The sequence below is a fragment of the Labeo rohita genome, chromosome 7, assembly GCF_022985175.1.
Source record: "Labeo rohita strain BAU-BD-2019 chromosome 7, IGBB_LRoh.1.0, whole genome shotgun sequence".
Lineage (NCBI taxonomy): Eukaryota > Metazoa > Chordata > Actinopteri > Cypriniformes > Cyprinidae > Labeo > Labeo rohita.
Window position 1 is genome coordinate 35,043,368 of NC_066875.1, and position 23,567 is coordinate 35,066,934.

Sequence of the window (23,567 nt, forward strand, 5' to 3'; positions counted from 1 at the left end):
TGGTGTAGAGTATGTATTTCAATAAAATTAGGAAACTGGTTAATAAAATAACTCACTATTTTCTTGATCCTAGCCCCTTAGCAACAAGTTAACTGAAAAAACTCACCATTGAGTTTAGTTGTTGCTTTACTGACATCACTAACATTAAAATCTATTGCTGGAATAGAAAAAAAATGAACAAACATAGATTAATATTTCATCTAATAACTACAGAATAGATGATGGGGGAAATGCATATGATGACCTACCTGTATTATTTTCCAAGGATGAAAGAACTTCTTGCACTTTTCTTGCTAGATTATTATAAGTAGTGTCAATGCTGCCGCTGTTTTCCATTTCAAAAACCATGTCATGTGTAACAATCACACTAGCCACACCATTTAAAAAAAAGAAAAATAGTAGTTGTTAAATAGGTTTGGGTTTTTTAAGAGTTCTAAAACTGTAACATTACGTTTTATTTGAATATATGTATAAAACAATGTTTAGCATCTTTTTTAATTCACTACTGTTTATTTATTTTAAGTATTATACATATTTGGTTTAGTACATTTTATACCATTACCTTTTTTCAGTATCCTCCAAAGGCACACTTCTTCTTGTTCTTTGGCCACTTTCTTTTTTTAGCGGGTTAACAGGTCTTTGACAGGAAAAAAAAAAACAATTGCATTAAAGCCTAATAGTCAGACATTATAAGGGCAAAATAGCTTGTGCAGTCGAAGTAGATGAATTACCTTAGAATTATTTTGACCACCTCGAATTTTGCAGATATACTGTCGTTATACACCTTTATAACCTATAATTGAATGAAAATGTATCTGTAATAATTCAGGTCAAAAGGCTTTTTATTTTTGTGAAAATCTTGGATACTTTGGATCCAAGAGTCTTGCATTCTTTCTTAAAAAATGACTGTATAGGCAACAATTTGTCAAAAAAGAGGTATCTGCAAACAAGTGATTAAACTAGTGTTTTTGTTTTTACAAAGATGACTTCAGTAAATGTATTCAGTCAGATCCCCTTCCCAAGTGTTAGGCAATCATTTTAAAATGATCAAACACATTTGTGAAAAGCAGGAATAAAAATATTAAAGGGGCAGATGTGTTAAGATTTAATATTGCACGTTCAACTTAACTTGTGTCAATCCCATGAAATAAGAAATTTCAGACAGTTATAACTGAAACAAGATAATAGCCTTTACTTGAATTATAAGATGCTGGAGGAAAGGACCACAACACTTACCGTTTCAAATCTGTTAACAAATTCTTTATATTCCTTTGATGATGTGTTGGCATATTCTGTTTTAAAGATTTCATTCACTTCTATCGCAACTTTGACTGTCCTTTTAATTTCTGAAATAGAAGTAGAGAAATTTTTAAGAAACAAATAATTATAGGACTTATAGAAAACATTATTAGTGTAATGACAAGTAGGTATAAAACTTAACTAAATGAAACTAGAAAAGGCAATCGACCCATCTCTTGCAGTCTAGCTGACATTGTTTTGTGACTAAGTGTTTACTGCAGTTACAAAAAAATGGGTCTATGGCATTATTAACCACATCTTTATTCAGCTTTGAAGAAATTTTAATCCACAACATTAAAAAGATGACGTTGTAGTAAAATTTATCATAAACTAGTTAACATACTTAATCATAAAACTATTTATTTTCTATTTATTTACTAACTACATATTTAATAGACTTTTTAACAAACCTTTGAATGAAATTTCAGATTGAATATTACTGCAGTATCTCCCTGTAAAACCAGCCAGACAGATACAAAACTCGTTGCTTGAATCTGCGGTTCCGTTATTTTCACATTTAATTGGTTTGACAGTTGTTTTGGTTGTTGTCGAAGTACGTGTTGTTCCTGTTGTTACTGTAGTTGAAGTAGGATCTGTTGAAGTTACAGCCGAAATCCCTGTTGTACTGGCATCTGGGGTTACAGTAGTTCCTGCTGTATTTGGAGATTTGTTTCAGTACAAATGCAGTATACATTTTAATAAGGAAAATGGTCTAAGAAAAGATTCAATAAAATAATAAAACTAAGAAACTAATCAACATTTTCCATTAAGTAAATCTGAATTATCAGTTACAATTTTGGGTTTGGGTTATTTTTTGTTTTTGTTGTGTAAACTGTTGTGGAAGCTATACCTGAAGTTATACCAGAAATCTCTGTCATCCCATTATGTTCTGTAGGTGATGTATCTCCTACTATCTGACATAACTGTGTGTGTGTGTGTGTGTGTGTGTGTGTGTGTCTGCTTGCTTGTGCACTGTAGACAGTCCCTCATTTTTTTAAAACCAAGCAAAAAGTGAAGACTACTGTAAGACACTAACAAAAAACATAAAAGAGGACTACTTTTGAAGAAAATTAAGGATTTGGAAACTTAAAATTTTATAAATGTACTTATTCTTCTGTTTATGGTGTTACATTGCCACAGAAAAGCTCTAAAAATGGACATAACTTTACAAAAAAAATGGTTAGAAAGTGATTTTTTAAGATATTATAAATTTTTTTTTTTTTTTTACATTTTGATGGCTATAGTCTACTATTGTAACATTTAAGTATTTTAACATTTACAGGTTAAGATCAGGAATCCTGAAATATTCCTGGAAGACAAAAGTAGGCCTAACTATTGCGAGAGGAAAATGAACTCCATACTGTAGGTGAGAAGAGGAAGGAGAGTCTGACAGCTGTAGCTACTAGGGTTGGGTATCGTTTGAATTGTATCAACTGCAACATGCAGTTAACTTCTTAAATGAAATTCAGTTTTTAGTTGCTTGTGATTTAAAAAAATGTACCTGCTGTAGTTGTGGAGACAGGATCTGTTGTAGGTGTTGTTAAAGATGTAGCTGTAGTAGAATCTATGGTGAATAAAGAAACAGTTGTTGTATTGGGGTGATATGAGGTCTAAACTGGCAACATAAAATAATTCACACAAATCATTATTCTCTATATAAAGAGGCGAACATGCAGTCAGTTTAAAATATAATATCTACAATAATCATAATAATGTACTATAATAATCAATAATGAAAATTCAACAGCAAATTTCCTAATCCAGTATTTGTGTCTGTAAGTTGAAAACAGACAGCAACACTTCAGTACAGGAGTGAAAAAACACACTTCCAAAACAACCACACAGATCAAGATTAAGCACTGAATTTTAACGCTGCAAATTTTAACAATACATGTAATGCAAAAATTTATTTTTTTAATAACAACAATAAACAATTCTAACAGAACAGCTTTCACAAAAAAAGAGATGTGTCCAGTTTAAAGAAGGCTATTTGTTTTATAGCCTTAACTTCAGTTTGCTTTTTTTTTTTTATATGATTAATTGGGGAAATTATCATCTGGTCACTTGATTTTACAGGTCCATCTCAATAAATTAGAATGTCGTGGAAAAGTTCATTTATTTCAGTAATTCAACTCAAATTGTGAAACCCGTGTATTAAATAAATTCAATGCACACAGACTGAAGTAGTTTAAGTCTTTGGTTCTTTTAATTGTAATGATTTTGGCTCACATTTAACAAAAACCCACCAATTCACTTCTCAACAAATTAGAATACTTCATAAGACCAATAAAAAAACATTTTTAGTGAATTGTTTGCCTTCTGGAAAGTATGTTCATTTACTGTATATGTACTCAATACTTGGTAGGGGCTCCTTTTGCCTTAATTACTGCCTTACTTCGGCGTGGCATGGAGGTGATCAGTCTGTGGCACTGCTGAGGTGGTGTGGAAGCCCAGGTTTCTTTGACAGTGGCCTTCAGCTCATCTGCATTTTTTGGTCTCTTGTTTCTCATTTTCCTCTTGACAATACCCCATAGATTCTCTACTGGGTTCAAGTCTGGTGAGTTTGCTGGCCAGTCAAGCACACCAACACCATGGTCATTTAACCAACTTTTGGTGATTTTGGCAGTGTGAGCAGGTGCCAAATCCCACTGGAAAATGAAATCAGCATCTTTAAAAAGCTGGTCAGCAGAAGGAAGCATAAAGTGCTCTAAAATTTCTTGGTACATGGGTGCAGTGACTTTGGTTTTCAAAAAACACAGTGGACCAACAGCAGCAGATGACATTGCACCCCAAATCATCACAGACTGTGGAAACTTAACACTGGACTTCAAGCAACTTGGGCTATGAGCTTCTCCAGACTCTAGGACCTTGGTTTCTAAATGAAATACAAAACTTGCTCTCATCTGAAAAGAGGACTTTGGACCATTGGGCAACATCCCATTTCTTCTTCTCCTTAGCCCAGGTAAGACGCCTCTGACATTGTCTGTGGATCAGGAGTGGCTTAACAAGAGGTATATGAGAACTGTAGCCAAATTCCTTGACACGTCTGTGTATGGTGGCTCCTGATGCCTTGACCCAAGCCTCAGTCCATTCTTTGTGAAGTTCACCCAAATTCTTGAATTGATTTTGCTTGACAAGCCTCTCAAGGCTGCAATTCTCCCGGTTGGTTTTGCATCTTTTTCTTCCACACTTTTTCCTTCCACTCAACTTTCTCTTAACATTCTTGGATACAGCACTCTGTGAACAGCCAGCTTCTTTGGCAATGAATGTTTGTGGCTTACCCTCCTTGTGAAGGGTGTCAATGATTGTCTTCTGGACAACTGTCAGATCAGCAGTCTTCCCCATGATTGTGTAGCCTAGTGAACCAAACTGAGAGACCATTTTGAAGGCTCAGGAAACCTTTGCAGGTGTTTTGAGTTGATTAGCTGATTGGCATGTCACAATATTCTAATTTGTTGAGAAGTGAATTGGTGGGTTTTTGTTAAATGTGAGCCAAAATCATCACAATTAAAAGAACTAAAGACTTAAACTACTTCAGTCTGTGTGCACTGAATTTATTTAATACACAGTTTTCACAATTTCACAATTTTTCACAGTTTCACAATTGTTTCACAATTTTCTAAAAAATTGAATTGAATTACTGAAATAAATGAACTTTTCCATGACATTCTAATTTATTGAGATGCACCTGTACAAGTAATTGTTAGTTGTATCTTTACATAATGTGTGTGTGTGTGTGTGTGTGTGTGTGTGTGTTTGTGTGTGTTTGTGTATAAAAACATAAGATAAGAATTGTTAAATGAACTTCAGTTTTAGTTGGTTGTGATTTAAAAAAACATATACCTGCTGTAGTTGTGGAGACAGGATCTGTTGTAGGTGTTGTTAAAGTTGTAGCTGTAGTAAAATCTATGGTGAATAAAGAAACAGTTGTTGTATTGTGGTGATATGAGGTCTAAACTGACAACATGAAATAATTCACAAATCATTATTTTCTATATATAGAGGCAGTCTGGTTATGAAGCAAACACGCAGTCAGTCTAAAATCGTTAATAATCAATAATGAAAATTTGACAATGAATGTCCTAATCCAGTATTTGTGTTTGTACACTGAAAACAGACAGTAACACATCAGTACAGTAGCGAAAACATACATTTCTATAGCAATCACACAGATCAAGCATACAAGACTACAATCCAAGTTGTCCAAAGAACAGGAATGAGAGGAGTTTTATTACTATTTGTAAATAAATAAATAAATAAAAAAAAATAAATAAATAAAATAATAATAATAATAATAATAATATATATATATATATATATATAAATATATAAATATTTCAGTTTCCTTACTTTATCTGATTAATTGAGGGAATTATCATCTGGTTATTTAATTATACAAGTAATTGTTAGTTGCATCTGTATATAATGTGTGTGTGTATAATTTCCCTATCCTTTCACTATTTCCCTGTTAATCTGTTAATACTTTAAAGCTGCTTTGATACAATCAGCATTGTTGAAAAGTGCTATATGAGTAATGGTGACTTGACTTGACAAAAAATATAATAATAATAATAATAATAATAATAATTGAGTTGCTATTCTTATAGAACAGTTTCTTAAATGAAATTCAGTTTTAATTGGTTGTGATTTAAAAAACATATACCTGCTGTAGTTGTGGAGACAGGATCTGTTGTAGGTGTTGTTAAAGATGTAGCTGTAGTAGAATCTATGGTGAATAAAGAAACAGTTGTTGTATTGGGGTGATATGAGGTCTAAACTGACAACATAAAATAATTCACAAATCATTATTTTCTATATATAGAGGCAGTCTGGTTATGAAGCAAATAATCAACAATGAAAATTCAACAGCAAATTTCCTAATCCAGTATTTGTGTCTGTAAGTTGAAAACAGACAGTAACACATCAGTACAGCACAGAAGAAATACATTTCCAAAGCAATCACACAGATCAAGAGTAAGTGCTACAGTTTTAATGCTGCAAATTTTAACAATGCATCTAGCGCAATATTTAGTTTTTTTTTGTTAATAACAACAATAAACAATTCTAACATATCAGGTGTGTGTGTGTGTGTGTGTGTGTGAAAATGTAATAAGAAAAAATGTGAATAAATACAACAAATTGTTAAATGAAATTCAGTTTCAGTTGGTTGTGATTTAAGAAAAAATTACCTGCTGTAGTTGTGGAGACAGGATCTGTTGTAGATGTTGTTAAAGTTGTAGCTGTAGTAGAATCTATGGTGAATAAAGAAACAGTTGTTGTTTTGGGGTGATATGAGGTCTAAACTGGCTGCATAAAATAATGCACAAATCATTATTTACTGTATAAAGAGGCAGTCTGGTTATGAAGCAAACATGCAGTCAGTCTAAAATTGTTAATAATCAATCATGAAAATTCGACTGAATTTCTTTATCCAGTATTTGGGTCTGTATTGCAAATGTTAACAATACATGTAACGCAAGACAATTTTTAAAATATTAAACAATTCTGACATAACAGGTCTAGCGAATAAGTGCTGCAGTTTTAAGACACTGTGTCAAGTTTAAAGAAGTTAAACGTTTCAAGTTAACCACCTGTTTTGTCTGTCTGTCTACATATGTGTGTGTGTATATATCAGTGGCGATTTCTTTAAGACTGCAAGGGAAGCTCAGCTTCCCCTATAATGTTACAAAATTAATGGTCAAATTATGTACTATTGTACTAACATTTTATTGACTAAAATTGCGTTAGAAAACGTTCATCTCAAAGCTTTGTTACAATCAGAATCAGTTAGATATAGCAGGTAATGGTGACTTGACTTGACTTCTCATAACATTAATAATAATCATAGTAATTTCCCGTTGCTAGCCCATAGTCCAGTTTCTTAAATGGCTGCAGTTTTAATTGGTTTCAGATTTAAAAAAAATATACCTGCTGTAGTTGGAGAAAGGATCTGTTGTATTGTTGTTAAAGCCCACGGCTGTAGTAGAATCTATGGGAATGAAACAGTTGTTGTAAATGGGTGAGTGGGCTGGCCTGACAACATAAAATAATTCAAATGATTATTGGAGGGTCTGTCGAAAGTCTGCATCTCCTTTTAATCAACAGCGAAAATGTACTATAAGGAATCGCTCCAGCTATTTGTGTCTGTCAGTCCAATCGCGGATTTCTCAAGTTCAGTCGCAAATAAAAACTGCTGCAACCTATTTCTTTATATTTTAATGCTGAAATTTTAACAATGCATCTTGATTTTCATCATTTACATTTTGTTAACACAACATTATACACCACATCCTTGTTTCACTTTTACAGAGTTTAAAAATTTAATAATCGTTGAATAAATACAACAAATTGTTAAATGAAATTCAGTTTCAGTTGGTTGTGATTTAAGAAAAAATTACCTGCTGTAGTTGTGGAGACAGGATCTGTTGTAGATGTTGTTAAAGTTGTAGCTGTAGTAGAATCTATGGTGAATAAAGAAACAGTTGTTGTTTTGGGGTGATATGAGGTCTAAACTGGCTGCATAAAATAATGCACAAATCATTATTTACTGTATAAAGAGGCAGTCTGGTTATGAAGCAAACATGCAGTCAGTCTAAAATTGTTAATAATCAATCATGAAAATTCGACTGAATTTCTTTATCCAGTATTTGGGTCTGTATTGCAAATGTTAACAATACATGTAACGCTAAAGACATTTTAAAATATTAAACAATTCTGACATAACAGGTCTAGCGAATAAGTGCTGCAGTTTTAAGACACTGTGTCAAGTTTAAAGAAGTTAAACGTTTCAAGTTAACCACCTGTTTTGTCTGTCTGTCTACATATGTGTGTGTGTATATATATATATTAATTGAGGGAATTATCATCTGGTTACTTAATTATACAAGAAATTGTTAGTTGCATCTTTATATAGTGCATGTGTGTGTATAATTTCCCCATTATTTCACTATTTTCCTGTTAATACTCTAAAGCTGCTTTGACACAATCTGCATTGTAAAAAGTGCTATATAAATAATGGTGACTTGACTTGACAATAAATATAATAATAATAATAATAATAATAATATTAATAATAATAATAATAATAAATTGCTATTCTTATAGAACAAATTCTTAAATGAAATTCTGTTTTATTTGGTTCTGACTTAAAAAAACATATACCTGCTGTAGTTGTGGAGACAGGATCTGTTGTAGATGTTGTTAAAGTTGTAGCTGTAGTAGAATCTATGGTGAATAAAGAAACAGTTGTTGTATTGTGGTGATATGAGGTCTAAACTGACAACATAAAATAATTCACAAATCATTATTTTCTGCATAAAGAGGGAGTCTGGTTATGAAGCAAACATGCAGTCAGTCTAAAATCATTAATAATCAATGATGAAAATTCAACAGCGAATTTCCATATCCAGTATTTGTGTCTGTACGCTGAAAACAGACAGCGACACCTCAGTACAGTGGTGAAAAAATACATTTCCAAAGCAATCACACAGATCCAGAGTAATCGCTGCAGTTTTAATGCTGCAAATTTTAATAATACATGTAACTTAAGAATTTTTTTTGTTGACAACAACAATAAACAATTCTAATATATCAGGTCTCGTGAAAAAGTGATGTGTCAAGTTTAAAGAAGACTATTTATTTTACAGGCTTCATTTCAGTATGTTTCTTTAATATGATTCATTGAGGAAATTATCATCTGGTCACTTGATTATACAAGTAATTGTTAGTTGCATCTTTACATAATGTGTTTCCGTGTGTATAAAAATGTAATAAGAAAAAAACTTGAACAAATAGAACAAATTGTTAAATGAAATTCAGTTTCAGTTGGTTGTGATTTAAGAAAAAATTACCTGCTGTAGTTGTGGAGACAGGATCTGTTGTAGGTGTTGTTAAAGTTGTAGCTGTAGTAAAATCTATGGTGAATAAAGAAACAGTTGTTGTTTTGGGGTGATATGAGGTCTAAACTGGCAACATGAAATAATTCACAAATCATTATTTTCTATATATAGAGGCAGTCTGGTTATGAAGCAAACACGCAGTCAGTCTAAAATCGTTAATAATCAATAATGAAAATTTGACAATGAATGTCCTAATCCAGTATTTGTGTTTGTACACTGAAAACAGACAGTAACACATCAGTACAGTAGCGAAAACATACATTTCTATAGCAATCACACAGATCAAGCATACAAGACTACAATCCAAGTTGTCCAAAGAACAGGAATGAGAGGAGTTTTATTACTATTTGTAAATAAATAAAAAAAAAAAAAATAAATAAATAAATAATAATAATAATAATAATATATATATATATATATATATAAATATATAAATATTTCAGTTTCCTTACTTTATCTGATTAATTGAGGGAATTATCATCTGGTTATTTAATTATACAAGTAATTGTTAGTTGCATCTGTATATAATGTGTGTGTGTATAATTTCCCTATCCTTTCACTATTTCCCTGTTAATCTGTTAATACTTTAAAGCTGCTTTGATACAATCAGCATTGTTGAAAAGTGCTATATGAGTAATGGTGACTTGACTTGACAAAAAATATAATAATAATAATAATAATAATAATAATTGAGTTGCTATTCTTATAGAACAGTTTCTTAAATGAAATTCAGTTTTAATTGGTTGTGATTTAAAAACATATACCTGCTGTAGTTGTGGAGACAGGATCTGTTGTAGGTGTTGTTAAAGATGTAGCTGTAGTAGAATCTATGGTGAATAAAGAAACAGTTGTTGTATTGGGGTGATATGAGGTCTAAACTGACAACATAAAATAATTCACAAATCATTATTTTCTATATATAGAGGCAGTCTGGTTATGAAGCAAATAATCAACAATGAAAATTCAACAGCAAATTTCCTAATCCAGTATTTGTGTCTGTAAGTTGAAAACAGACAGTAACACATCAGTACAGCACAGAAGAAATACATTTCCAAAGCAATCACACAGATCAAGAGTAAGTGCTACAGTTTTAATGCTGCAAATTTTAACAATGCATCTAGCGCAATATTTAGTTTTTTTGTTAATAACAACAATAAACAATTCTAACATATCAGGTGTGTGTGTGTGTGTGTGTGTGAAAATGTAATAAGAAAAAATGTGAATAAATACAACAAATTGTTAAATGAAATTCAGTTTCAGTTGGTTGTGATTTAAGAAAAAATTACCTGCTGTAGTTGTGGAGACAGGATCTGTTGTAGATGTTGTTAAAGTTGTAGCTGTAGTAGAATCTATGGTGAATAAAGAAACAGTTGTTGTTTTGGGGTGATATGAGGTCTAAACTGGCTGCATAAAATAATGCACAAATCATTATTTACTGTATAAAGAGGCAGTCTGGTTATGAAGCAAACATGCAGTCAGTCTAAAATTGTTAATAATCAATCATGAAAATTCGACTGAATTTCTTTATCCAGTATTTGGGTCTGTATTGCAAATGTTAACAATACATGTAACGCAAGACAATTTTTAAAATATTAAACAATTCTGACATAACAGGTCTAGCGAATAAGTGCTGCAGTTTTAAGACACTGTGTCAAGTTTAAAGAAGTTAAACGTTTCAAGTTAACCACCTGTTTTGTCTGTCTGTCTACATATGTGTGTGTGTATATATATATATTAATTGAGGGAATTATCATCTGGTTACTTAATTATACAAGAAATTGTTAGTTGCATCTTTATATAGTGCATGTGTGTGTATAATTTCCCCATTATTTCACTATTTTCCTGTTAATACTCTAAAGCTGCTTTGACACAATCTGCATTGTAAAAAGTGCTATATAAATAATGGTGACTTGACTTGACAATAAATATAATAATAATAATAATAATAATAATATTAATAATAATAATAATAATAAATTGCTATTCTTATAGAACAAATTCTTAAATGAAATTCTGTTTTATTTGGTTCTGACTTAAAAAAACATATACCTGCTGTAGTTGTGGAGACAGGATCTGTTGTAGATGTTGTTAAAGTTGTAGCTGTAGTAGAATCTATGGTGAATAAAGAAACAGTTGTTGTATTGTGGTGATATGAGGTCTAAACTGACAACATAAAATAATTCACAAATCATTATTTTCTGCATAAAGAGGGAGTCTGGTTATGAAGCAAACATGCAGTCAGTCTAAAATCATTAATAATCAATGATGAAAATTCAACAGCGAATTTCCATATCCAGTATTTGTGTCTGTACGCTGAAAACAGACAGCGACACCTCAGTACAGTGGTGAAAAAATACATTTCCAAAGCAATCACACAGATCCAGAGTAATCGCTGCAGTTTTAATGCTGCAAATTTTAATAATACATGTAACTTAAGAATTTTTTTTGTTGACAACAACAATAAACAATTCTAATATATCAGGTCTCGTGAAAAAGTGATGTGTCAAGTTTAAAGAAGACTATTTATTTTACAGGCTTCATTTCAGTATGTTTCTTTAATATGATTCATTGAGGAAATTATCATCTGGTCACTTGATTATACAAGTAATTGTTAGTTGCATCTTTACATAATGTGTTTCCGTGTGTATAAAAATGTAATAAGAAAAAAACTTGAACAAATAGAACAAATTGTTAAATGAAATTCAGTTTCAGTTGGTTGTGATTTAAGAAAAAATTACCTGCTGTAGTTGTGGAGACAGGATCTGTTGTAGGTGTTGTTAAAGTTGTAGCTGTAGTAAAATCTATGGTGAATAAAGAAACAGTTGTTGTTTTGGGGTGATATGAGGTCTAAACTGGCAACATGAAATAATTCACAAATCATTATTTTCTATATATAGAGGCAGTCTGGTTATGAAGCAAACACGCAGTCAGTCTAAAATCGTTAATAATCAATAATGAAAATTTGACAATGAATGTCCTAATCCAGTATTTGTGTTTGTACACTGAAAACAGACAGTAACACATCAGTACAGTAGCGAAAACATACATTTCTATAGCAATCACACAGATCAAGCATACAAGACTACAATCCAAGTTGTCCAAAGAACAGGAATGAGAGGAGTTTTATTACTATTTGTAAATAAATAAATAAATAAAAAAATAAATAAATAATAATAATAATAATAATAATAATATATATATATATATATAAATATATAAATATTTCAGTTTCCTTACTTTATCTGATTAATTGAGGGAATTATCATCTGGTTATTTAATTATACAAGTAATTGTTAGTTGCATCTGTATATAATGTGTGTGTGTATAAATTTATCCTTTCACTATTTCCCTGTTAATCTGTTAATACTTTAAAGCTGCTTTGATACAATCAGCATTGTTGAAAAGTGCTATATGAGTAATGGTGACTTGACTTGACAAAAAATATAATAATAATAATAATAATAATAATAATTGAGTTGCTATTCTTATAGAACAGTTTCTTAAATGAAATTCAGTTTTAATTGGTTGTGATTTAAAAAACATATACCTGCTGTAGTTGTGGAGACAGGATCTGTTGTAGGTGTTGTTAAAGATGTAGCTGTAGTAGAATCTATGGTGAATAAAGAAACAGTTGTTGTATTGGGGTGATATGAGGTCTAAACTGACAACATAAAATAATTCACAAATCATTATTTTCTATATATAGAGGCAGTCTGGTTATGAAGCAAATAATCAACAATGAAAATTCAACAGCAAATTTCCTAATCCAGTATTTGTGTCTGTAAGTTGAAAACAGACAGTAACACATCAGTACAGCACAGAAGAAATACATTTCCAAAGCAATCACACAGATCAAGAGTAAGTGCTGCAGTTTTAATGCTGCAAATTTTAATAATACATGTAAAACAATATTTAGTTTTTTTTTGTTAATAACAATAAACAATTCTAACATATCAGGTGTGTGTGTGTGTGTGTGTGTGTGTGTATAAAAATGTAATAAAAAATGTGAATAGAACAAACTGTTAAAAGAAGTGCAGTTTTAGTTTGTGATTTAAGAAAAAATTACCTGCTGTAGTTGTGGAGACAGGATCTGTTGTAGGTGTTGTTAAAGTTGTAGCTGTAGTAGAATCTATGGTGAATAAAGAAACAGTTGTTGTATTGTGGTGATATGAGGTCTAAACTGACAACATAAAATAATTCACAAATCATTATTTTCTGTATAAAGAGGCAGTCTGGTTATGAAGCAAACATGCAGTCAGTCTAAAATCATTAATAATCAATAACGAAAATTCAACTGCGAATTTCCTTATCCAGTATTTGGGTCTGTATGCTAAAAACAGACAGCAACACCTCAGTACAGTAGTGAAAAAATCTTTACATAATGTGTGTATAAAAATGTAATAATAAAAAAAAATTGTTAAATGAAATTCAGTTTTAGTTGGTTGTGATTTAAGAAAAAATTACCTGCTGTAGTTGTGGAGACAGGATCTGTTGTAGATGTTGTTAAAGTTGTAGCTGTAGTAGAATCTATGGTGAAAAAAGAAACAGTTGTTGTTTTGGGGTGATATGAGGTCTAAACTGACAACATGAAATAATTCACAAATCATTATTTTCTGTATAAAGAGGCAGTCTGGTTATGAAGCAAACATGCAGTCAGTCTAAAATCGTTAATAATCAATAACAAAAATTCAACAGTGAATTTCCATATCCAGTATTTGCGTCTGTAAGCTGAAAACAGACAGTGACACCACAGTACAGTAGCGAAAAAATAAATTTTCAAATCAATCACACAGATCAATCATACAAGATTACAACTCAAGTTGTCGAAAGCACAGGAGTGACGGGAGTTTTATTATTACTTCTAAATGTTAGAAATTCACTTGCGTACTTCCATTATGTGTGTGTATATATATATATATATATATATATATATATATATATATATATACACATATATATATATATATATATATATATATATATACACACTACCGTTCAAAAGTTTGGGGTCAGTAAGACTTGTAATAGTCTTTAAAGTAGTCTCTTATGCTCATCAAGGCTGCATTTATTTGATTAAAAATATACAAAAAAACAGTAATATCGCAAAATGTTTTTACAATATAAAATAATGTTTTTTATTTTAACATACTTTAAAATAGAATTTATTCCTGTGATGAAAAGCTGAGTTTTTATCAGCTGTTACTCCAGTCTTAAGTATCACATGATCCTTCAGAAATCATTCTAATATGCGGATTTATTATTAGAATGATCAATGTTGGATAATATCAACAGTTGTGCTGCCAAATATTTTTTGGAACCTGTGATTTTTTTTTTCAGGAATCTTTCATGAATAACAAGTTTAAAAAGTACAGTGTTTATTCAAAATATAAATATTTTATAACAATGTAAATTATTTATTATTAACTTTTAATAAACTTTTAATTATTAACTTAATACATCCTTGGTGAATAAAAGTATTAATTTCTTAAAAAAAAAAAAAAAAAAAAAAAAGAAAGAAACAATAAAAATGTACTGACCCCAAACTTTTGAACGGTAGTATATATATATATATATATATATATATATATATATATGTGTATGTGTGTGTGTGTGTGTGTGTGTGTGTGTGTATAATTTCCCTATCATTTCACTATTTCCCTGTTAATACTCTAAAGCTGTAAAAGCGCTATTGTAACAGGACTCTTGAGAAGCGTGATAGATCCAAGTGCGAGCCTTTATTGAACACAACATAGTCAGACAGGCAGGGTCGATCTCCAAACAAACAGTAATATCCAGGGCAAAACAATAGCGAAATCCAGAAAACAGGCAGAAGGTCAAAATACCAAGAGAGCAGTCCAAAAGTAACAAATAAACAAGGCAATGGAACAAGGTATAACTATGACTATGAAACAAAACAAAACCGTGGAAATCACACAACAAGGCAATGAAACAGGGAAAACGCTTGGTAGAGTCCGCACAGGCAAAACAATGCTTCACAGAGTCCTGTTTGTTTTAGGCCTCCTTAAATGGCCACCAAACAGGAAGTAACCCATTAAGCAGCAGAGGGAGCGGGAACAGTCAGTGCATGGGTGAGGGCTCCCTCTGCTGGTGTGGCGTTACAGCTATATAGATAATGGTGACTTCACTTGAACTTGACTTGACTATAATAATAATAATAAATGCTATTCTTATAGAACAAATTCTTAAATGAAATTCAGTTTTAGTTGGTTGTGATTTAAGAAAAAATTACCTGCTGTAGTTGTGGAGACAGGATCTGTTGTAGGTGTTGTTAAAGTTGTAGCTGTAGTAGAATCTATGGTGAATAAAGAAACAGGGGGGGGGCAAGGAAAAAAAAATCGGATAAGCATCAAAACAATCCCCTACCATATTGCAATGCACCAAAGCAGTCATTACAGCGCAGTCAAGAACAACTTAAAGAGGTTGCCAGCGTTTACTAAAGGTGAAACACGTTAAGAAAAAAATGAACGATCGGTTGTGGGACTATTTTGTCTTAAATCGCATACCCTTCATTCCTGAACTTTACCGTCCGTTACTGGCAATGAAATTAGGCTACTGGTTGATATGTCCCGGTAGAGCCCTGCATTGCAGCCTGAGCCCGACAGGCCCCGACTTCTTTACGCCCCGGGCTTCGGGCCAATATTCACGTCATAGTTCAGACGCGGGACGGGCTTCGGGCCTGTTTTAGGCTTCTTCTTATTTTTATATTTTAGACATCCACCAGATATGGCGATGAAAAAAAATCCGCTCTGGTGGAAACAACTTGAGACTTCACTTTTGCTTTCACTTTCGAGATCGGCTCGCAAGGCGTTTAGTGTCTCTGTCAGCAGCAGTGAACGCGCCTTCAGCGCAGCTGGAACAGTTTCGCGCTCAAGCGCACACAATAGGCTAAAGCTTGCCGCAAAGCACCGGCAAAAGTTATTACCATGAATGTGTCGGGGGGAAATAGTAAGGAGATTTTAAAATTGTTCATTAATAAACTAGTGTTTTCTGAGTCAGTGTGGCAAGGATGAAGTTGCCGATCCGGACTCGCCATCTCCTCTTTATATGCGCCTTTAGAGAGAAATGCATCCTTAAAGATTACATAATGAAATAGTTTTTGTTTTCGATTTACTTCATTTCGTTAAGTTATAATTTCAAGCTTTCTATAGATATATGTGTCATGTCTGTGAGTTATGTATTCGCTGAGTTTCGGTTCATTTTTGTGAAGCGCTCCTGTTGAGACCACAGACAGCGCATCATGTTTGTTTTCTTTATGTTAGAAGCATCATTTGCAACGTTTTGTTGATATTGTGAGTGCACACAAATAAAAGTAGACCCTTTACATTTAGGAATGATGTATTATTCTTACTTTTATCAGCAAAAATGAATATTTAAAATGGTTTCCACTGAAAAAAAAAACGCAAGTGATCGCGCTGGCGCCTCCATGTTCTGCAAAGCGGCTTTAGCTTCCACTCTCCGCACAAATGATTGGATATGCGCCTAATAGCACACATTTATCTAGGTTTACCGTTTAAACTAACATTGATTTATACTTGAACTGTTTTATATCTGTAGATATTTTATTTTAGGCAAGTCGTGATGATTTGAGAAGGCAAAATTGATCAAACAGACTATGATCAGCCTTCCGCTGGCCGCTTTGTCGTTACTTTAAAAAACAAAAACTTATATTTAACGAACAAAACAATGCTTCAAAACGTTTAAATTAACTTGATTTAAAAAAACCCGAAATATAATCACTCATTTTAATAGCTGAAACAGTAGTATAAGCTGTTTTGGAGAAGAGGGGAAAAAGACGGGCTCGGGTCGGACTCAGGCCGAGAATTCTGATAAGCTGTCGGACAAGAGCCGGGCGAAGAACGAATCCAGTATAAATATGTAGATGTCTTTCCGAAACATTGCTCCGTATAAAAATAACGTTTCATACAAAATCTGAACGGATTATAGCCTAGAAAGTGCGCAAAGCTCGCTCACTTAATTATCATGAATAAAAGCGTCACTCATCTCAGTTCATCGCGATCTCAGTTATGTTCTGTTATAATCAATGAAGCTCTTTAAACTACACAATGAGTCTGGCTATTTTGCCAGATATTCAGTTGCTTTTGCTTTCGTTTGAGGGTATTTAGCACAGTCTAGTACCTCCGTACAACCGGGCCTGGGCATGGCAAACCGCTCCAATTGCAGTGTGGCTGACAGTCTGTCACGTACGGGTCAGAGAAATGAGGTCAGGTTCCAAAATGCAGGGAGGGAAATTTTAATAACACAAAACACAAATAAAACATAAACCAAAAGGCCAACACGGCACAACACGACTAGAATCAAAAACAGGATCAAAACAGAGGAACACACACGAAGACAATGCAGCCAGAATGAGTATTGGGAAATGAGAGTTCTTATAAACCAGATAATTGTGAACAGGTGAGAGCTTAGATGAGTGCTAATGACCAGACAGGTGTACAATCAGGGAAGTGCAGTGCAGGGAAGGGAAAACAGCGACCTCAGGTGGCTGAGGGAAGCCCCACAGCCCAGATCATGACATCTATCTATATCTGTCTATCTGACAGACTGCCTTCAAACTTTAAAACTTCAAAATACTTCAGACTGAAAACCATCCAAACTTAAAACTTTGAAAAAAATTTAAACTTCTTACATTTTTTAAACCTTTTAAACTTTTCAAACTCTTTCAAACTTTCTGGTCCGGCTTTCTCAAGCCAACTTAAAGTTTGTCTTGACGAACTTTTTTATCTAGTTATTTTCTGTAGCTTCTATAGCAGTCACACAGATCAAGCATACAAGACTACAATCCAAGTTGTCCAAAGCACAGGAGAAACAGGAGTTTATTTTTACTTCTAAATGTCAGAAATTCACTTGTGTACTTCCATTTTGCAAAATTGCTCAACAGGTCACAGCCAAATACTGCTGGGTGTTTGCATGTGTGATAAGATTAAGCGCTGCAGTGTTAACGCTGCAAATTTTAACAATACATGTAACGTAAGAAAAGTTTTTAAATATTAAACAATTCTGACATAACAGGTCTCGCAAATAAGTGCTGCGGTATGTGTGTGTGTGTATTTTATATATATATATATATATATATATATATATGTATATAACATATATATATATATGTGTGTGTGTGTGTGTGTGTGTGTTGCCTTTTTCCCACAAAATGAACAGTGTAATTTACATTCATAGGCTATTTGTTTTGCAGCCTTCATTTCAGTTTGCTTATTTTATCTGATTAATTGAGGAAATTAGCATCTGATCACTTGATTTTACAAGAAATTGTTAGTTGCATCTTTATGTAATGTGTGTTTCTGTATACATAAAAATGTAATAAGAATAATATGTCCTACACTGTAAAAAAAAAAAAAAAAGTAACATTTTTTGGTAAAAAACTGACAGCTGTGGTTGGCAGACTTTTACTGTAAAAATACAGTAGAAACATGTTTGGTTTGACAGATTTGACGTAAATGTACTTTTAAATACAGTAATTTCATTAACTGATATAATGTTAATATACCAACCGACTGAAGTACTGAAATCTGCTTTTTACCTTTGTAAGAAAAAACTAAGCAGAAACGTTTTTTTTTAACGAAAAATCATCATATGTGAAATGTAACGCATGGAATTCTGGGAATGTCAATTTACGGTTATTGACTGTAAATTATACGTTTACTGCCAAAGACGGTATACTACCACAAAACGTCCAATTTTTCACCATATATAGTAGGGAAACTTACCATTGACCATTTAATGGGTTTTTACTGTAGGATTTTTACAGTCTTTTACCGTTAAAATCACAGTCATTTTTTACAGTGTATTCTTATTGAATAAAAATAATAAAATCGTTAATAATCAATGAAAATGAATCAAAATAATGAAAATTTGACAGTGAATTTCCTTATCCAGTATTTGGGTCTGTACGCTGAAAACAGACAGCAACACCTCAATACAGTAGTGAAAAAATCTTTACATAATGTGTGTATAAAAATGTAATAAGAAAAAAAACTGTTAAATGAAATTCAGTTTTAGTTGGTTGTGATTTAAGAAAAAATTACCTTCTGTAGTTGTGGAGACAGGATCTGTTGTAGGTGTTGTTAAAGTTGTAGCTGTAGTAGAATCTATGGTGAATAAAGAAACAGTTGTTGTTTTGGGGTGATATGAGGTCTAAACTGGCAACATGAAATAATTCACAAATCATTATATTTTATATAAAGAGGCAGTCTGGTTATGCAGTCAGTCTAAAATTGTTAATAATCAATAACAAAAATTCTTATCCAGTATTTTGGTCTGTTCGCTGAAAACAGACAGTAACAGATCAGTACAGTAGCGAAAACATACTTTTCTATAGCAATCACACAGAACAAGCATACAAGACTACAATCCAAGTTGTCCAAAGCACCGGAGCAGCAGGATTTTTATTACTTCTAAATATTACACTTGCGTACTTCCAACAAGTCACAGCCAAATACTGCAGGGTGTGTGATAAGATTAAGCGCTGCAGTTTTAACACAGCAAATTTTAACAATACATATAATGTTTTAAATAATAAACTATTCTGACATAATTGGTCTCGCGAGTAAGTGCTGTTTTAAGACACTGTGTCAAGTTTTAAGAAGTTCAACGTTCCAAGTTATAGTAAATGTATAGTGTAGTCTACATTCATAGGCTATTTGTTTTATAGACTTCATTTCAGTTTGCTTATTTTATCTGATTCATTGAGAAAATTAACATCTGATCACTTGATTTTACAAGTTGTTAGTTGCATCTTTACATAATGCGTGTATAAATATAATAAGTAAAAAATTCTTATATAACAAATTCTTAAATGAAATTCAGTTTTAGTTGGTTGTGATTTAAAAAAAAATTACCTTCTGTTGTTGTATCTAGTGTAGATGATTGAGCTGTAGTAGAATCTATGGTGAATAAAGAAACAGTTGTTGTATTGGGGTGATATGAGGTCTAAACTGGCAACATAAAATAATGCACAAATCATTATTGTCTATGTAAAGAGGCAGTCTGGTTATGAAGCAAACATGCAGTCAATCTAAATATAATTTTTCACAAGAAATAAATAAATAAATAAACCACTGGTTAGGCTTAGGTTACTGTGGTTTCAAATTCAGCCAAACTAACTTTAGTGCCATATAGTCACTGTATGTGCCAGCCAAATGGCCATTTTGATTGTGTGTAATTGTAACTGATAGGTAAACTTTTCCCTCAAAAACACCTGCATTCTCCTATAGTAAAGTCCTTTATAGGAGATGTTTTATACAGATTATGAAACCAAACTAGAATAATAATAAAGCAATGGCCGTATTGCCAACTTACATTTTATTGAGAGTCTGTATATGGTACACACTTGTTTTTGACAGACATACTGTAGTTTCTAAATACACTTTCAAGACCATGTAATCTTACACAGATGCTTCTGGAGGAATCAAGGTGTGAGAGCATCAAAATATCTGTTCCTTTCAGTTGGCTCTCCCATATAAGCACCAACATTTTATTTTTAATAAAACTTCATATTCAGCAACAGATCTCGTTTACAAAACATTCAGCACCAAACATTACTAGTCTTTTAACATACTGTCTTCACACACACTGTCCTGTTGCTACATCATGAGATGTAGGATACACCTAGTATTCAATATTTTTATGTCTCATGTGCTGGGTTAATTAATATTTTATGTATATTTTTCACCCTACCTGACATGAGAAAAAGACTCAAGATCAGAATAAATGAAGATGTGTAGCTTATTCCAATCATTTTCCCAAATGATGCTAGTCCAAACACATGAAAAATAATACACCTCAGTGGAGCCTCAGTCGTGTGCTGGTGTAGCGTCTAACACATCTCAGCTTGTGTAACAGTTTACTGTCCCAAGTACATGGTTCAGACATTAAAAAGGGCGTTTCATCAACTAGGGGCACTTCTAGCCTTGTGAAGTGGAAAAAAAAAAAAAAACTTGTTCAAAGGTCATGTAGCACTGTCTCATAAGAGTATACATTTGTCAGTTAGATAAATTAACTGCTCTAAGGACCAAATGCTGAACTGTACACCTGTCACACTCTGAAATTAAATATTCGTTTGGGTAAGAGCTTATTAGATAATAACTTGAATTTTTATATTAAGTAGCATGATATCATACTACTTAGTGGATACATTTTTAATGTGTGATGAGAACATTTTAAATATTTTTTTAAATGTGTGTTGTGGTGGAAATGACAATGAATTAATGTGAATGTAGGGAAACAGTAGAGATATTTATTAGAAAAATTCTTAAACTCATCATACTCAACTGTCAATTCACAAAGTCATTAAACATAACCACACATTTTTAGTGTATAGTGCTGAGTTTGATGTATAAAACTGATTTGTCTTACAGAAGGACAGTTACAGTGCATAGTGTAAATAACTGACACAACTAATGGTAAGGCAAAAATATAACCAATAAATGATGCATCAAAATTCCAAAATTGTAAAATAATTATGAGGTTATATAATTGTGAGAGGTCAGGGTCAGCTTTTATTTTGTTCCTACAGGCCTGTGACTTTTCTTTCGTTGTCTTTGGTGGCATCTTAAAAATAGATAAAAATGAAATCAATTATTATAAAAGTAATATAATTTAGAAATAAAAAATAACATCATAATAAAATATAAATATAAAAAGTATTGTAATATATTATAATATAAAAAGTATTACACAAATCTACTCTCGCAATCCATATCAATGGTACTTTGTAACCATAAATGTCATTTCCACCACAGAAAGCAGTGTAGTGGAAATGACATTTCTGTAGTTTTTTGTGAAAAAATAGAAGGTCACTGATTAGCTTTGAATTAATACTTAGCATTTCACGCATGCAAAATACTCTTATTTAACTTAAATTTTTTAGCTTTTTAAAAACAAGCTGGAAATGGTTTGGAAATGATATAGAATAAATATATATATATTTGATCAAGCAATATTTAGCTTAATTTTTCTTCATTTGTTGATGAAAATTTTAATTCCCTCCATGTTCAACATTGCTCCGATGTCACTGAACATTTCTACAGAAACCATCTAAACAATCTTTTACACAAACTTTTTATATATAAAAAATTATATATATATAATTATTAATTATTATTATATATAAAAATTCTTTCTTTTTTTTGGACCACAAAAGGAGATTAAAAAAATGCCCTGAACAAAGTTATCCATATAATGTCAGTATATGTCTTCTGTAGATTATTCAAAATATTTTTTGATCTCTTTAACCTGTCTTATATGTAATACACTTACACATTTATATAATTCAGATCCGTTAAAGGATTGTTAGGCTGCATTAATTAGGTCAGCCAAAACTGGGAACACATCCCTGAACACATGATGTACTTGTTACATTGTAAGAAAGAATGGCATCTACGCTAATATTAGTCTGTTTTGTTCTTATTTCGAGGTCACCGTAGCCACCCAGATCCAGACTGAATCCAGATCAGATGGTCACTGCAGTTCCCTGGATCCAGTCCGTATCCAGTCCAGATGGTGGATCAGTACCTAGAGACGACCTCTACAGCCCTGAATGTCAGCGGAGACCATGACAACTAGACTACACACCCATTGGCACAAGACCTCTGCTCAATCTGACTTTGTTGCAGCCTAGATTTCGACACACTATTTCCGTGTTTAATACTGTAAAGCTGCATTGATACAGTCTGCATTGTAAAAAATGCTATAAAAATGGATGTGATATTATCCTGTTTTTTATGTTTTTGTTATTTAGTTATCCAATTTTACAGGAGCACTTTTGAAATGCTCCAAGTGGGAGTGGATATCTTGCTTGGCTGAAAACAGCAGAGAAACACATCTTGTCATGCTGAAAACAAAGCAAAGACTGTTGTTAAAGCTGATAAATGTAAGCATTATAAACCTTAAAACATTAAGAGCACATATGGACCAAATAAGAATATGTATTTTGTGCCTTTGCATTGATTTGCCTTGACATTATGATGTTTTAGATGTTGTAAAAAACATGTATTGAAAACACTAAATGTGTTTCAATTTAAAAAAATAAATAAATGTAAACATGTATTGTTTTGTGGGTTTATTTTTTAATATTTTCACCTGAACACTGGTATTGTGTTGACCAGTTACTCCATGAGTCCTAAATTTGAACACCAACTTTGGTGTTTTCATCATCCGTTCTGGTGTTAATATTTTACATTTTAAGAGTTTATTAGTAACACTGTCATAGTGTTAAAAATGTCAACACTTTCAAAAGTGTTAGTTTAACACTTTACCAGTGGTATCCATATACGCACTGGATAAGTGTTAATTTGAACTCTCAGGGAGTTAAATTCA

At 32.2% G+C, this 23,567-nt stretch overlaps 1 protein-coding gene across 50 annotated transcripts in view; it reads right to left on the minus strand.

The window, feature by feature from the left end:
- The window catches only part of LOC127167864 (uncharacterized), a 28,117-nt gene extending 7,020 nt beyond the window's left edge, over positions 1 to 21,097 (minus strand). The window contains exons 1-24 of one of the 50 annotated variants that reach the window (XM_051114161.1): positions 20,928 to 21,097; positions 20,090 to 20,134; positions 19,277 to 19,339; positions 15,448 to 15,510; positions 13,662 to 13,724; positions 13,264 to 13,326; positions 12,745 to 12,807; positions 11,936 to 11,998; positions 11,247 to 11,309; positions 10,484 to 10,546; positions 9,962 to 10,024; positions 9,150 to 9,212; positions 8,461 to 8,523; positions 7,698 to 7,760; positions 6,489 to 6,551; positions 5,963 to 6,025; positions 5,143 to 5,205; positions 2,801 to 2,863; positions 1,710 to 1,952; positions 1,237 to 1,346; positions 732 to 793; positions 563 to 637; positions 249 to 367; positions 107 to 157 (exon numbers count right to left, since the gene is read on the minus strand). In XM_051114161.1, coding sequence (XP_050970118.1) covers positions 107 to 157; positions 249 to 367; positions 563 to 637; positions 732 to 793; positions 1,237 to 1,346; positions 1,710 to 1,952; positions 2,801 to 2,863; positions 5,143 to 5,205; positions 5,963 to 6,025; positions 6,489 to 6,551; positions 7,698 to 7,760; positions 8,461 to 8,523; positions 9,150 to 9,212; positions 9,962 to 10,024; positions 10,484 to 10,546; positions 11,247 to 11,309; positions 11,936 to 11,998; positions 12,745 to 12,807; positions 13,264 to 13,326; positions 13,662 to 13,724; positions 15,448 to 15,510; positions 19,277 to 19,339; positions 20,090 to 20,134; positions 20,928 to 20,988 — 1,774 coding nt within the window. In that variant the 5' untranslated portion in view covers positions 20,989 to 21,097. The remainder of the gene's footprint in view (positions 1 to 106; positions 158 to 248; positions 368 to 562; positions 638 to 731; positions 794 to 1,236; positions 1,347 to 1,709; positions 1,953 to 2,800; positions 2,864 to 5,142; positions 5,206 to 5,962; positions 6,026 to 6,488; positions 6,552 to 7,697; positions 7,761 to 8,460; positions 8,524 to 9,149; positions 9,213 to 9,961; positions 10,025 to 10,483; positions 10,547 to 11,246; positions 11,310 to 11,935; positions 11,999 to 12,744; positions 12,808 to 13,263; positions 13,327 to 13,661; positions 13,725 to 15,447; positions 15,511 to 19,276; positions 19,340 to 20,089; positions 20,135 to 20,927) is intronic. The other 49 variants (XM_051114171.1, XM_051114168.1, XM_051114167.1 and 46 more) reach the window with 49 other exon arrangements.
- Between the last annotated feature and the right edge of the window lie 2,470 nt (positions 21,098 to 23,567).